The 14104-nt window shown below is 36.4% G+C and overlaps 1 protein-coding gene across 5 annotated transcripts in view; it reads left to right on the top strand.

The window, feature by feature from the left end:
• The first annotated feature begins 245 nt into the window (after nt 1-245).
• LOC122719134 (protein groucho) overlaps nt 246-14104 on the top strand; it is a 91795-nt gene continuing 77936 nt past the window's right edge. For all 5 annotated transcript variants that reach the window (XM_043944723.1, XM_043944720.1, XM_043944722.1 and 2 more), the window contains exons 1-2: nt 246-501; nt 4420-4623. In XM_043944723.1, the coding sequence (XP_043800658.1) occupies nt 4588-4623 (36 nt within the window). In that variant the 5' untranslated portion in view covers nt 246-501; nt 4420-4587. The remainder of the gene's footprint in view (nt 502-4419; nt 4624-14104) is intronic.

Here is a 14104-nt window from a genome sequence, read left to right as displayed (position 1 = left end):
CGCCCCTGTCGGTCGACGCCCTTGACTCGACGAACTGAGAAACGAGTCGAAAAAGGACAGAGATGAAAAGAAAAGAGATGCACATTCCGTTCTCTGTGTACATTTGTGTCCCCTTATTGGTGTGTCAGTGTCGTTGCTGTGGTGGATAGTGTTAGTAGCCGCTCATTGGTGTTCGCCGCGGCGGCAAGCGGCGTTCACACGTTTCCCGTCATCCACTTCGGTACCCGGCTCGCAGTCGAGCGTCGTTCGTTGTACGGTGCGGTTGTGACGTTCGCGTTTCGTCTCGACGCTTTATACGTTCGATATACGTATATATGTGTGACACTGTGCACGCGTTTTCTTTTTTCTTTAGACTATACATATATATATACATGAAGTGTTTGTGATAGTGCGAGAAAGAATCGGTGTGTGTCGGTTATATTTTTCGCATAGTGCCAAGGTGGATTAAAGACGTATCTCCTGAGGAAACAAAACGCGAAGAAAACGAACCACAGACCAAAGGTATTATTTACTGACAGCTTTTTCTATTGACCGTTCTCAGTTCGTTTGTTGCCAATGGGAGAAATTATTGTTTGCTGCGTCATTTAACATGTTCGCGATAGATTTTTATGTAAACACAAACGTCTTATCATCGATTTTGTTCTCGTGTATATATACCAAATTATTTGAAATCGTGATAATCGAGAAGTAGCTGAGTATTTGTTTAACGACGCACGGTATTCCATATAAAAAAGGGTGACATTTTATATATTATCTAACAAAACGTGTTAATCTTTCTATTTTCGAAAATTGTGATATTAATTTAGATTATTTAGATTTTTAATATATATCGTCACATGGTGGAAATATCTAATCATGTACGCGATTTGCCAATAACACCGTATCGTGTAACATTAACCTTGATAATTGCTTTCTGTTGTTTTGCTTCGTTGCCAGCTCAAATGGGCGGTAATTATAGAAATGTTAGCAGATTTTAATAATATTTCACGTTATGTCGGAAATTACGTGTTTGAGAACGACGTAGTTGCAGGTACATGTCGTTCTGTAATCCGCCTGACTTTAATTGGTCTGATGTTTTAAACGATAAGACGATCTTTCAAGCGGCAGAATGTTGCGGCACGCGTTTAACCGGCATTATTAGGCCAGTTTGAAAGAAGCCAATGACGAGTTTCGCTCTTTCTCAGTTTAATAAGCGGTGCCACTGGCAGCACCTTCGATGCGACACAGCTGCGAAGTAAATTACTGGAAAGAGACACGACGGTAGCGGGAATGGGAGTTAGCTACAAGCTGGGGGTAATCGCGAATCAACGTACATGGCTCATTAAATCATTCAGACAATCGACACGTTTTACCCGCTACTTTCTTCGTCGGTCGGCTTCTTAGAACCTTTACTATGTATTTTTTCCTCTCATACCATTGGCATTTTCTTGTAATTTCTATGATGGCCAATAAATATAGTAGGTATATGGTCAACTGCAAACATGAAAAAGGAAATAAACGAGGAAACGATGTCATTTATTTGTCATTATATTAACATTGTTAATATATCATATATATATATATATATATATATATATATATATGATAGTTTTCATAATTTTTATATTACACACAATTTTATAACATGTATAGCGCTTATGAACTAGTATCATTTATCGTTGTCTATATCGTTGTCCTCTTATTATAATTTTTTGCTCGATTGTTATTAGCGATTAAAATATAAACTATTTATCGATGACACGCGCCTGCATATACTTATATATCGATGCTCATAAATTATATACATTATTTAGTTCTCGTCGATAAATTATAATTTAGATAAACTATAATTTTGTAAGCTACTTTGTGGGAAATCTTTTAAATTGTAGAGCGCAGCACGTAGTCTACGTCGCGGTATTTGACCATGTCGCGATAACGATCGCAGAGAAAAGAAATCACGGTGATCGCGTGATTAAGGATCTTAACGGCGATTAAACAAGATTCGTGATAACTTCCTTCGTGACTTGCCTGTGCAACGCTACATCCGGTATACGTTCCCTTCTTTCGCTCGAACGTTATAGGTAGGTGTCTTTGAACAGCTGTCGTGCGATGCTTGTTTATTTTCCTTTTCACGAAATTTCATCTGAGCACACAATCCAACCGTTTCGTTCCGTTCGTACGTATAACTTCTTTGTTCGTCTAGTGATAAAAAACGTTGAAGATATTCAAAACATCGATCATTTCTATAGATTCTATAATTTATTTGTTAAAAAGAATTTTATCGAAAAATTTTAGATTATGTATTTCGATTTATATATTACTACATCGGTGATAGAAAAAAAAGTGATAAAAGTTAAACCGCTGAAAGTTTTCATCGTTTCGTCATGTTCGTATATTGCAAATTGATGGAAATGACTGTTCAAATTTGGCTTCGCGTTTTTCACGTATGCCCGCTCCATTATACATCGCTCGTGAAATATATTATCCGTGGAGAATGGTCTGTTAACGGAGTTACATGACTCCATTTTCATGTTACACGAAACATCATCCGGCGTTACAAAGAGCCCGTAATGACACGTATACATGTGTGAAATCACCCTGATGTCAACGTGGAAATGATAACAACAACGAAATTCTTCATTTCGATCAAAAATTTTGTTCTACTACATTTTATTCTGAACGTTTTACTCTGGTGTTTTAAATTATTCAGACACTTTCAATTCCAAATTTACATGTACATTTAGCTGACGTAAACAGTATTGTAGTTTGTTATTTAATTCGCATATGTGATTCCGTTTTATGTATCTGATTTATTACGTGAAAATTACTTGAGGGGAAGATCCAAATTACTCTAATGCAAGCCATTAATACTTGTCCATTGATACTCGAGTATATATATACTTATTTTCACATACTTGTTTGCATGTAATGTTAGCATGTTTTGGAAAGGGCTATGAAACTTTTCGTACTTTGCTAATGTATCGTTAACGAGAAGTCACGTGATACTTTTGACTTCTTTATGTATTATGAACTATACGTGAAATTTTCAATTCAAAAGGTTAATCGAAATATTAAAATTTTTATAAATAAAAATATTCTAAAAATTTGAAATTATTTAAAAAAATTGTAAAAATATTTCGATTAAATAAAAAAAAATTAAAATATCCCGAATTATTCGAATAAATTGAGTTTCTTAAAAAAAACTTAAACATGAAGAATCACTGTTCGATTTGATTCGACAAATCAAATTATCCATCTCGAATTACGAGTGCATGGACGGTTATAACAAGTGAGAATCATATAAAAGTAAATTACACGTGCAAACCGCAAGATATGCGTTGAATTTTCGATATCCACGATTTTCAAATAACACGGAACATTAGTAAAAATAACATTTACATTATTATCGATAAGTACAAACAATTTTTTTAAAAATTTTTAAATTATTTTAATTTTATTAATTGATTTAATTTGTCGATTATTCTTATCTTAATTTCACCAAACAATTTCTCTATCGACGAATTAAATTCATGCGTCACGAGTACATTATAACGAATCATTTGTTCATCGTCCGCCATTATCGATATTTCATTCCATCGTAATACATACACGTTTTCGTTTCACGGGTCATTATCGTTTTTAATCGATGATTTAAATCGTCGATGATTACGTATTAGATGCAGAAAAATTTTAACGCGTGAAAAGAAATTGTTTACCGAAAACAATATTTTCAAAAAATACGAAATACGCAGTTTCTGTACGTGTCATTTCGTTCGTGCACAAGCTTTGCGTTTGGTTTAAACGAGGGGGCGTTGAGCGTACGTTTCTTTTATCTCACCTCCTTTTTTTTTTTTCTCCCTTGCCAGTTGCCAGTTGCTTTTTTTTTTCCTCTGCTTTTCTTTTCGGTCTTTGTCGTCCTTCGTTGGAAACACGCCTTGAAGATTAGGATAAATGTTCTCGGGACGGTGACGGAGCATGGTTTACGCGCCCCGTAAATCGAACGATAAATTGATCGGTTGGATTCATAAAGCCGCGTACACACGTGACGCAATCGTATAAATAATTTCAAAATACGTGATGTCGGTCGGATTTTTTTTTGGAAATTGAAAAATAGAAAATGTACACGTACACTTTGAACAAATAATTATGTTTAATATTTGATGATATATATATATATATATATATACATCTATAAAATCTCGCATTTATCAAACGCACTATTTAGGTTACTTGAATAATCGCTAAATACTTAAAGTATACTTAAAGTATAATCGTTTGAAAACCACTTTGTTACAAAGTGTAAATATAAAAACCGATCGTAAAATGAAAATTAGTTCTAAGAAAAGCGTAGTCACGCGAAATCGCGAGTTCTCGTGAAGAAGTTTACGAAACACCTCGGTTTCGGTCAAAGTAACGAATCGTGTCGTGTTATAATTACAGCCGGCGAAGATCTAGATGCTGAACACTGAGGGAAGACCGTTGGCGTTCCTCCAAGATCCTGAGAATGTTGCCGCAAAGATCGAGCCGGGGAATGGATCATGAAGTGACCGTGTACAAAGGACATTGCGGACGTGTGTGATTCTTGCGAAGTATTTAGCCACAATTAAGATGTATCCCGCGCCGGCGAGACACCCAGCCGCTCCCGTAAGTAATCAACAATAAGAAAAATAAGAGAAAAAAAAAAAAAAGAAGAGGGGGGGGGAGGGAAAGCAAGAGGCGCGTATTGCCTCAATTTCTTCATCGTTTTCAAGCTTTCTCGTAACAAGATTGTCGCGTTTTTAATTACGAAAAGATGCGGGGCCGATTACTCTTGCCGCAACTTCCGAGATAGACTAGGAACTCGGCCAATTTTATCCGACGTAGTTGCGCCGAATCGATTAATTTCGCTAATTTTCTTCGCTTCCATTACGATGCTATCTCCCATTGAAAGAAACGTTTGAATGCTATTATAATAATCTTTGAAACATTCTTAAGCCTTTTTTCCTTTTATCATCGGGAAGTTATTTTTAAGAGTTTCTGTAAGAGATGTAGACGTGAAGATTTAGAGATTTTTTTTTTTTTATTATCGGAGTTATACTAGCTTATATTAATGAAACGTTTTCACGAATTACGGGACATTTTGAGATAAAAATGAAAAAAAAAAAGAGGCAAAAGAAAAAAAGGATAGGATTTATTATATGAGCTACTTGAAATTTCATTTCTTTCTATGATATTGATATCACGAGGAAACCGGCGAGGAGAAGAAGCGCCTTAACCACTTCTACCGGGGAAGAATAAAAGGCGTCGGTGCTCGTGAGCTTTCAACTTTTCTTTTCAAAGTAGTTACCCCGTCAGTTGCTCTAACACCATCGTGGCGGCGGCCCATATTATCTCTCTCCCCTTTCATGAGCCCACTTATGGGGTGCCTCCAATTTTAATTCACCGCTTTGTTCATTGTTTGAACGCTTCAGAAGTGAACTATTAAGCATTCGCTCCGCAGAGAAAAGTTTACCGGTTAATTTCTTCCCCCCTCCCCCCTCCCTCCCTCTCCCGCTTCCTTCCTCCCCCTCCCCCCTCTGTGACTAGATTTCATTCACAATCGTATCGTGCGTATATTGCGTGCGACGTATCGGTGTATAAAACATTACGCGTGTGTGTACACATACACGTTTCTTTCTAAAATGATTAGCATACACGCACCACGCGAAATATCACTCGAATACATTTGCACACGTAAATATCCATCTTTCGTGCGAATTTTCACATTTTTCTCGGTTCAAAGTTAAGCCTTACGGCGGCTACTCCCCTCCCCCCCCCTCTCCCCCGCAACCCCCCTATATATCAACCCGCTCGCGCCCTTTCTCTTCTTTTTCTCTTTTCCTCGCGCCGTCCAGTTGCAAAGAATAAACCAAATGGCGGTTACGAAGTTTACGGGAGAAAGGATCGGCACGGAGTAATATAATTGCAGGGTCATAGTAGAAAATGCATTCTCCTTTATACGCGCTTTAGCCGGCCGCCTTTGCATTTTCATTTTCTTACTGCAAATAATTCCACTATTCAAAGAATGCTTTGGCCCGGTCGCTCTCTTTTTTACTTTTCCACCACCGTTATAATTTCACGCGTCACATAAGCTCAAAGTCCTTTATGCGAAACGAGACCACCGGAGAATTCGCTGACACAGGAGGCCTCTAGAAATTGTAGAGATTATTTATGGAGAGAGAATGAACGGGGGTATGAGAGAAAAAGAGAGAGAGAGAGAGAGAGAAAGAGAGACAAGTCAACGTACAACAATTGCCGTTCGTAGAAGCAGGGCTGCTGGTGCCGCTGATATGTGGGTACACTCGACGGTTGTTTGCTTATTGGCGCTAATGTGGCGCCGTTCAAGGGGCACAAAGTGGTTCAATAATTTCCTCATGAGGATTCTTAAGAGAGTAAAATCGTTCTTGCGATAATACGCGGTTTATTCTATTCATAGAAGTCGAATGTGGACGCGTCGTTGCAGAACATTGAATACGATTGGTTATTAACTCCCGCCACGTGGGGAGCCTTCGTTTCGCTTTCAACATTGATAGTTTTCTTTTTTTCTTTTTTTAATTATTTATTATTATTATTATTTTTTTTTTTGGTAAATTTTTTTATCATAATCCTTGTTTCATTATTAATTAACGGTACATTTGATATTGAATTCTTATTTTTGACACGATACATAATATAACGCGGAATTAAAAAATTAGTTAATTATTTAGAAAGTTATATATCTGCGCGTAAAAATCTCCTTGGTTCACGCGAGTCCAAGAAGCGAAGAAATTGATTTCAAATGTACCAACGCGAATGATAGATGGGCTAGAGTCATAATAGAAGCGAACACTATCCTAAGCGCTAAGAACTGACCCATTCTCTACTTGGCAACCAAACAAATGTTGGGATGGCGACGACTATTGTGCTCGTAACTCTGTAACTCAAGCCTTTACGAAGAAGAGAAAGATAATAAAAGCAAGAGTTGCTCTATGGAACATTGTTTGCACGTTACTTTGCCAAATCGCAAATCACGCGAAACTGAAAAGATTCGATGTGAAAAATTATCGATGATAAAGTAATAATAAAATATTGTTTAAAAAAAATATATATATATATATATAAATTGTAAGAAAAAGGAGAAAAATTAATTTTCCATATTCAATCATTCGACTATTTAATTCGTATCTTGATAAATAAATTTAAGCTCATTGGTACATTTTAATCTCGCTCTACTGTCAAACGGATGGTGATAATAGGAATGATAACTGGTATGGTAATGATTGTTATCCTTGATTGTCTAATATGAGGAAGTAAAGAACTTAATCAGCTTACAATGTATGAACGTGCTGATTTCCATCGTACGTTTACATGCAATTTGACACGATTCTCGTAATCTGAATTCCGTGCTAATTATGAATCTATTTAAAAAAAAATTTTAAAAAGAATTAAAATTATTTTTTTTTTTAATTGTTATTTCCATTGTTATCATATAACAAATCTTTATCACAAACCATTATTTTAAAATTCTACTGATTAATAAAAATAACGCCAATAAATAAACGATATGTGTCTTTCTCGAATTTTCAAATGACTAGAATATTAGGGGAGGGGGAAAAAAAAAAAAGAATTGAAACGAAGGAAACGAATCCAATAATGTAAAGAATTATTAAAAATTGTTGGTAAAAAACAAGATTAAAAATTCATGTTGAATTTCGTCTCGCTTTATTCCATACGTTCATAATTATCTAATTGTGTCTTTCAATTATGTAAAATACGCTGTAACGATACGGTTTAATTGCATTGTGGCTGCGAGTTGCCCCGTCCATGTGGAACGAAACGTTTGATCAATTAACGATATGTAAATATTTACTACGCATAAACGAAGGATAAAGTAGGGAAGGCAAAAAGAAAATGTCACGGTAACGAAAAGTCTTGCAACCTCTTTGCAAATGCACCGCGCGCTGACTTGTACCGTGCATTATAGCAAAGGACAAAGGGGCGCTGCTTTGTTTCCTCCTCTCTTTCTTCTCTTTTAGTCTTTTCCTACCACTTCACCGTTCCATCTCTCTCTCCCTCTCTCCCTCTCTCTTTATTTCTCTCCCCCCTCTCCCCCCCTCTTGCTCTCTCCCTCCCACGTTCGCTTATTCATCCGTATTCCGTCTGCATACACAATCTTTTGCATCGTTTATGCTGTTTGTACGCGAGACTCTACGGTTTTTCGATGTCTTCTCTTATTAAAGTATTTAAGTTATAATCTCGTTGAATCTACAAAGCACGAGGAAGACGACACCCACGAAATCCTATAAATATTTTCGAAATATTTACCGAATACCTTTTACCGTACATCCATTCGAAGTTTATCGTTTCACGCTGAACCAGCGTTTCTCAACCCATTCATTTTCTATCCTGTCTGAATGATTTGACGAATCATCTCTTACAGGAAAGACTTATCAAACAATTTTGAAATTAAAACGTTTAAAACGTTTAATAGAATTTTGGAAAAATTTTAAAATAATTCAAAATTAAAAAGAAACAAGATAAAAGATTTCTTCGAAATCTTTTCCAATAAAGATAATTATCGCGATTATCGAAAATATTTTGCAACTCGTCGTCTACGGATCCGATTGTTTTTAGAGATTATCGTGAATTCGTTTTCATCGACCTGGATCCGATTCCGAAAAATTGAAACGATATCTGGTTTCAATCGAACATCGTTTATTGTTAAGATGCTGCTCGAAAAAAATCGTGTCGGCCGACAATGCATCGAATAAAAAGAAAGAGAGAGAGAGAGAGAGACAGAGAGAAACGAAATTGCAACATAAAAATGATTCTCCACCGCGAGTTTTTTCAGCGCGTGAGAGGGAAGGAGGAGGGAAGAGGGTGTGGGAGGGGTTGGATACGCCGATGACAATCGCTGATCAAATTGTACGACGACTAATTGTTCGTCGAGTCGTCCCATCCCGAATTGAAACGAGGAGCGAAAATTGAAATGCTCGCCGGAGGGTCACTTGATTCTGAAATAGAAAAAGTCATACTAGACGGCCGATTGGTAACAATGGATGCCAATGACGAATTTATACTTTCGAGATGCGCTCGCGGAAGAGGCAGATGCAGTTTTCCCCGTTTGAATCGCGTTTCATCTACGTGTCCACCGACTACTACACTTGATCCTTGAACAAACCCGGGATTTAAACAAACGCGGGTTCAACGGCAACCAAGATGATCCTTGCTACTGTGAATTACCATCTATTTAGAATTAGTTTTTCTAGGTATTTGGTGTTCTTGTTTTAAAATTCGTTGTAGGCGTATTCGTTTATAGAAATAATTTACGTTAAATGATGTAATGAAATTGATTGTTATTTAAAATTCTTGAGGCAATTATTTCTTGGTTGTCATATTTATTACTAGGGCATAGTAATAAATTTTAATTTATTGGCTGATTATTAATTTAAGAAAAGTAAGAAGATACTGTAAGATTTTATATTCTTAGCTTATTCACTATCGATAAAAAAAAAATTAGAAGAGATATTTTGCTATCGACTCGATTATTAGCTATTGATTAATATAAAAAGTATATGTATATATGTATGAGATTTTATTATATTCTTTTTTTTTTTTCTCGATTTTTATCCCTTTAATTCACTTTACTTTGGGAAAATATACGCAGTACATAAAATTACATGACGAATTTTTACGAATGCGAATAAAAAAGTAAAAAATAAAAAAAACAGTAATTTTATCTACTAAATATATTATAACCAGTAAATATTATAAGCTACTTCCACTTCGCATGCTTTGTATATTTTTGCATATTAGATACGTGTATTCTGTTCACCTTTGCATTTTTAAATGTTTCATAAAAAAAAAGAAAGATTCTTAATTCAGTGAAAAAAAAAAAAGATTTTTATCAATCAATTTATTCAAGATTATCGTAATGACGTTTCTAGAAAGTCAAATGTGTAATACGAGAGACTTGATTATCCTTAACCTCCACCACTGTTCAAATTATACTTCAATTACACTTCAGAAATAATCTCGTAATTATAATTTAATTTCACCGTGAAAAAAAAATTATCGTAAATAACAATATCTTTATTCATCTTGCCATTGTTTCTTATATTAACACTTAACGTTGTTACATAACGTGAACTCGTTTTCGAAGCGATAAAAACGCTTCGAGATTTCGCGTCGGTTTTCATCGACGTGTTTCACCTTCGCCTCGCCTAGAGTAATGGAAACGTTCCAAAGTTTTTTGCCCAAGTGCTCTCAACCTATCGCGTCGTTCGAAGCATGTCGCGAAAATTCTTACCGTTCTGAACGGCATAGAAACAGCGGGTAATAATTCGTTTTTTAAGCGCGCGGGTCACGATTGATCCACGCGATATATTTTCCAACGTGTATCCCCGTGTATCCCATAAGTACATTGTATAAATTTTTACGAAATACTCGTATATACAGGCCATCAAACAAATTTTTCGGTATTTCCGGCTCGATGCATCTGGCAATTTAATATTTTTGTACGCATACAACCGGTACTCGTTGTATTTGCACAGTTCCATCTTTATTTAATACGTAAATAGTGGAATTTTAAATAGAATCACATATGCGCGTGTATTTTCCGGTCTGTTTCACTCCAAAAAACATTACTCCTTGCCGAACAAAAAATTATATTGTTTTTACAAGGTTGGACGTGTTTGAACGGGGGGAAGTAGGAAACGCGATGTGTCATGTGTTAATAGTGGTTAACAGACAATTGGATGAATTTTCTCGTAATAATTTTTGCGCTCAGATTATTTACGATAATATTGTTATCGGCACACATGGACGGATATTATCGTTCGTTCGTTTCACGATACGTTATAATATATCGCGTATCGGTGAATTGTTTATCATAATTGAAAATTAAAAAGGAAATTTGCAGGAAACGAGTACTGTTGCGAGTTGAGCGTAAATTTTGCGCGCCTTCGGCACGGCAAACTATGCGTACGGCCTGGCATGTGTTATACAGCGTGCACATCCTTCGCTACGAAAATACGAACAAAAACGATCTGCCGGTCGATGAAAAGCGCTTGGAGTGATTAATCGCGAGGATTAATTAATCGCAGAGGGAGCAAGAAACCGCATGGTTTCGCTGATTAATCCGTCGCTGGCCTGGTGGATACGGTACGCGACGACGTTTCGTGAAATCGTAATCAGACGAATGGTCTTTTTCATCGTCGAATGATGGACTACGCGATACACGTTCAGAGGATACATTCTCTTATTATTCTATTTCATATTCGCTCGGACGAGGGAATGTCTTCCACGGCATAAGAATATAACTGTTACTTATTTTCTTTTGTCAAAAGATAAACGTAAAAGATAATTCAAAACTAATTGAAGCAAGAATTTTGAACTTATTGAACGACGTGGATCTCTCTTACTTTGTTCTTTTACAATCTGTAAAATAATATCTATTCAGAAATGAAAAAAATATTTCGTAGCGATTTAAACGTTTGAAATGAAGAAGGAAGAGAGTAAGAAAGAAATAGGTAGTTTTTTTAGATAACGTGCGCTATTATAGGTAATGAAAATCTAATTCACACTGAATAATTCGCGTGTTAATGAATTCCACCGCGAAATATAATTGATAAAATTATCGTTCTTATGATTAAAATTCGCCATTCGTTTAAATCGTCCCGTAGATTGAACCTTGGTCGAGAAAAAAAAAAAGGTGATATACGGGCGTTTTCTGTATATATGTGTGGAAGTGGAAGGAAAGAAAGCCGTTTTCGGGTTGCAGCCCCCGTAATTGGTGGGTTTTAGCGACATAATTCTTGGCCCCGAGGCATATCACAGGCCTATGGGCTTTAAGCCTTCGTCGACGGGTCTATTGGGGTGGTTGCCCAACCTCTTCTCATATACACATCGTCCTCTTTCTCGTTGTGTACACGGGGGTGCGGCTCGAGCTTTACCCGACTGTTGGGATCCGTTAGGCTCCGGAGTTTGAGGGTAAGAACGGTATGACAAGCATTTGATGAGGGGACCAACGCCACCCACTGAAATCCCAACGAGTGGTTCTCATTTTCACTTCACTCTTGAAACAGTGTTCGATCGTTTACGCCAGTACGTGAATTATAATAGGTGATAAGTATCGGTAGAATAATTGTTACGATTGTTCACGTATTGGGCCTTTAAAATTAAATTTCTCGATACGGTTATATTAAATTAAATTAGAGTATCCTTATTGTAGAATCATCACTATCATTTCTACAAAATATAATAATTATTTTAGCAGAATATTCGTCGTGATTGAAATAATTCAATTGTTGAAAATAAAATTCTCGACACATTAACGATAAATAAGAGGGCAATAATGAGAACAGTTTGATCTAAACTGAGCATAGCATCGTGGTCTGAAAAAAATTGCATGACAACGAGTCAGCGGGATTTTCTGCCTCGAGCCCATTTATACGCTATTGTGCAGTCGGAGTGCGTTTTTCCTTGGTGACGGACGTGCGGTCGAAGAATGTAACGTGGTCGGGGAAGATTGATCACCACTGCCAACTGTGTCGAGAACGTCGCAACACTCTTGCCACACCAGGGAGTCACCGAGTGTCCTCGCCAGTGATTCTCACCGGATCCCCCCTGTGCTTGTATTGGCCACGAGAAAACGGGATAAGAAAGTTGAGAATCTCTGGGTGGTTCTTGTCCAACATTTACATTTACATGTCGAACGAGGTTCGACCCTCGGCTATCCTCGTTAAAGCACAGAAGGGCAGGAGAGAAGGGCATGGTCAGAAATATACGTACACATATGCACATATATATATTCATATGTACGCTTATAGAATGGCCGTCAGTGTCATCCGCATGATTGTTGTCTAGCGAATGATGCGTATCGATCAAAAGACCGTTTCTCTGTCTCTTAGCCTTGTGATATGATTGAAATATATAGTATAGTGTCAATTTTGGTAATTGACGATTAATCCTACCTTGTAACTTCACGTATTTTAGAAATTATATAGCTACGTATCCGTATTTTTAAAATTTTATTTCATTATTTCCAGTATTTTATTATTTTTATATCATTGAATTGATAAGTCTATGTTCATTACGACTTAGAGTTTTAATTTTTAAATCAAAGTGAAAAGCAAAAGTCTTAAAACTTATAAATTTTATTAATTTTGCAAAATTAGTTTTTATTTGGAAAGGATTTTAGATATAGTCGGTAAATGCCATTTTTCTCTCTGTATGGTTAGATCGATTATCGCTTGGAAATAAAGGCGCGTAAAATAGAGAAAAAGATCGATACAAGTAAAGATACACGTTTGCTGTGGGCTTGTGTAAAGATATACTCCCACAGCGTAGCCTGAAGGGGGATACACGAAGGGAAAGATTGAAATAGAAAAATGAAAATGCCATCGTTCTTGCAGACGATAAAAGTTTCATCCTTCGCGTGACGAAAGCATTTTACTTCGATATCGTCCATGCGGTTAATAACAGTACAATGAGCTTTTCGATAGATCCACCAGATGGCTATTTTAGTAATTGTACGATCTCGTTAGTGAAACAATAGTGTTATTTTAACTTGTTATTATCTTGTCACATTATGCAACATTTGATACAAGATGTGATGTGCTTATAATATTATACGAATACATAGTCTCAACAATAGAATTATACGTAAGTAACTTATTATTGAACATAGTGTTATTAGGATTATAAGAATATTAGTAATCAGCCATGACACTTTCTATTATAACCTATTTATATATATATATAAAGCGTAAAGAATATTTTACCAAAGATTTAGTTTAATTAATCATTTATTATCTTTCATACTTTGATCGTCGATCGATATTTCTCATTAATTATTATCATCCCGATCAATCTTTTGTGAAACCTAAACCCACCGATTCCTATTGAACAAAGGTTTCCTACGCCCATATTTTTGTGCCGGTTCACTGTATCGACGAGTACGTTTCCACAGACGATAAATCTTGTTTTAGTCGCGCGTATAGGTTAAGGGGAACTAGCAACACCCAGGGGTGACTATAGCATTGTGCTCGGCCAACGATGCTTCTCGTACCACACGCAAAGATATATATGTGTGTATCGTACACGTGCGTGTATCAGTACACACAAC

Source organism: Apis laboriosa, unplaced genomic scaffold, assembly GCF_014066325.1.
Source record: "Apis laboriosa isolate Shangri-la unplaced genomic scaffold, ASM1406632v1 scaffold70_cov154, whole genome shotgun sequence".
NCBI classification, from domain to species: domain Eukaryota; kingdom Metazoa; phylum Arthropoda; class Insecta; order Hymenoptera; family Apidae; genus Apis; species Apis laboriosa.
The sequence above is the reverse complement of the archived record's forward strand: the minus strand, read 5'-3'. Positions and strand labels throughout refer to the sequence as shown.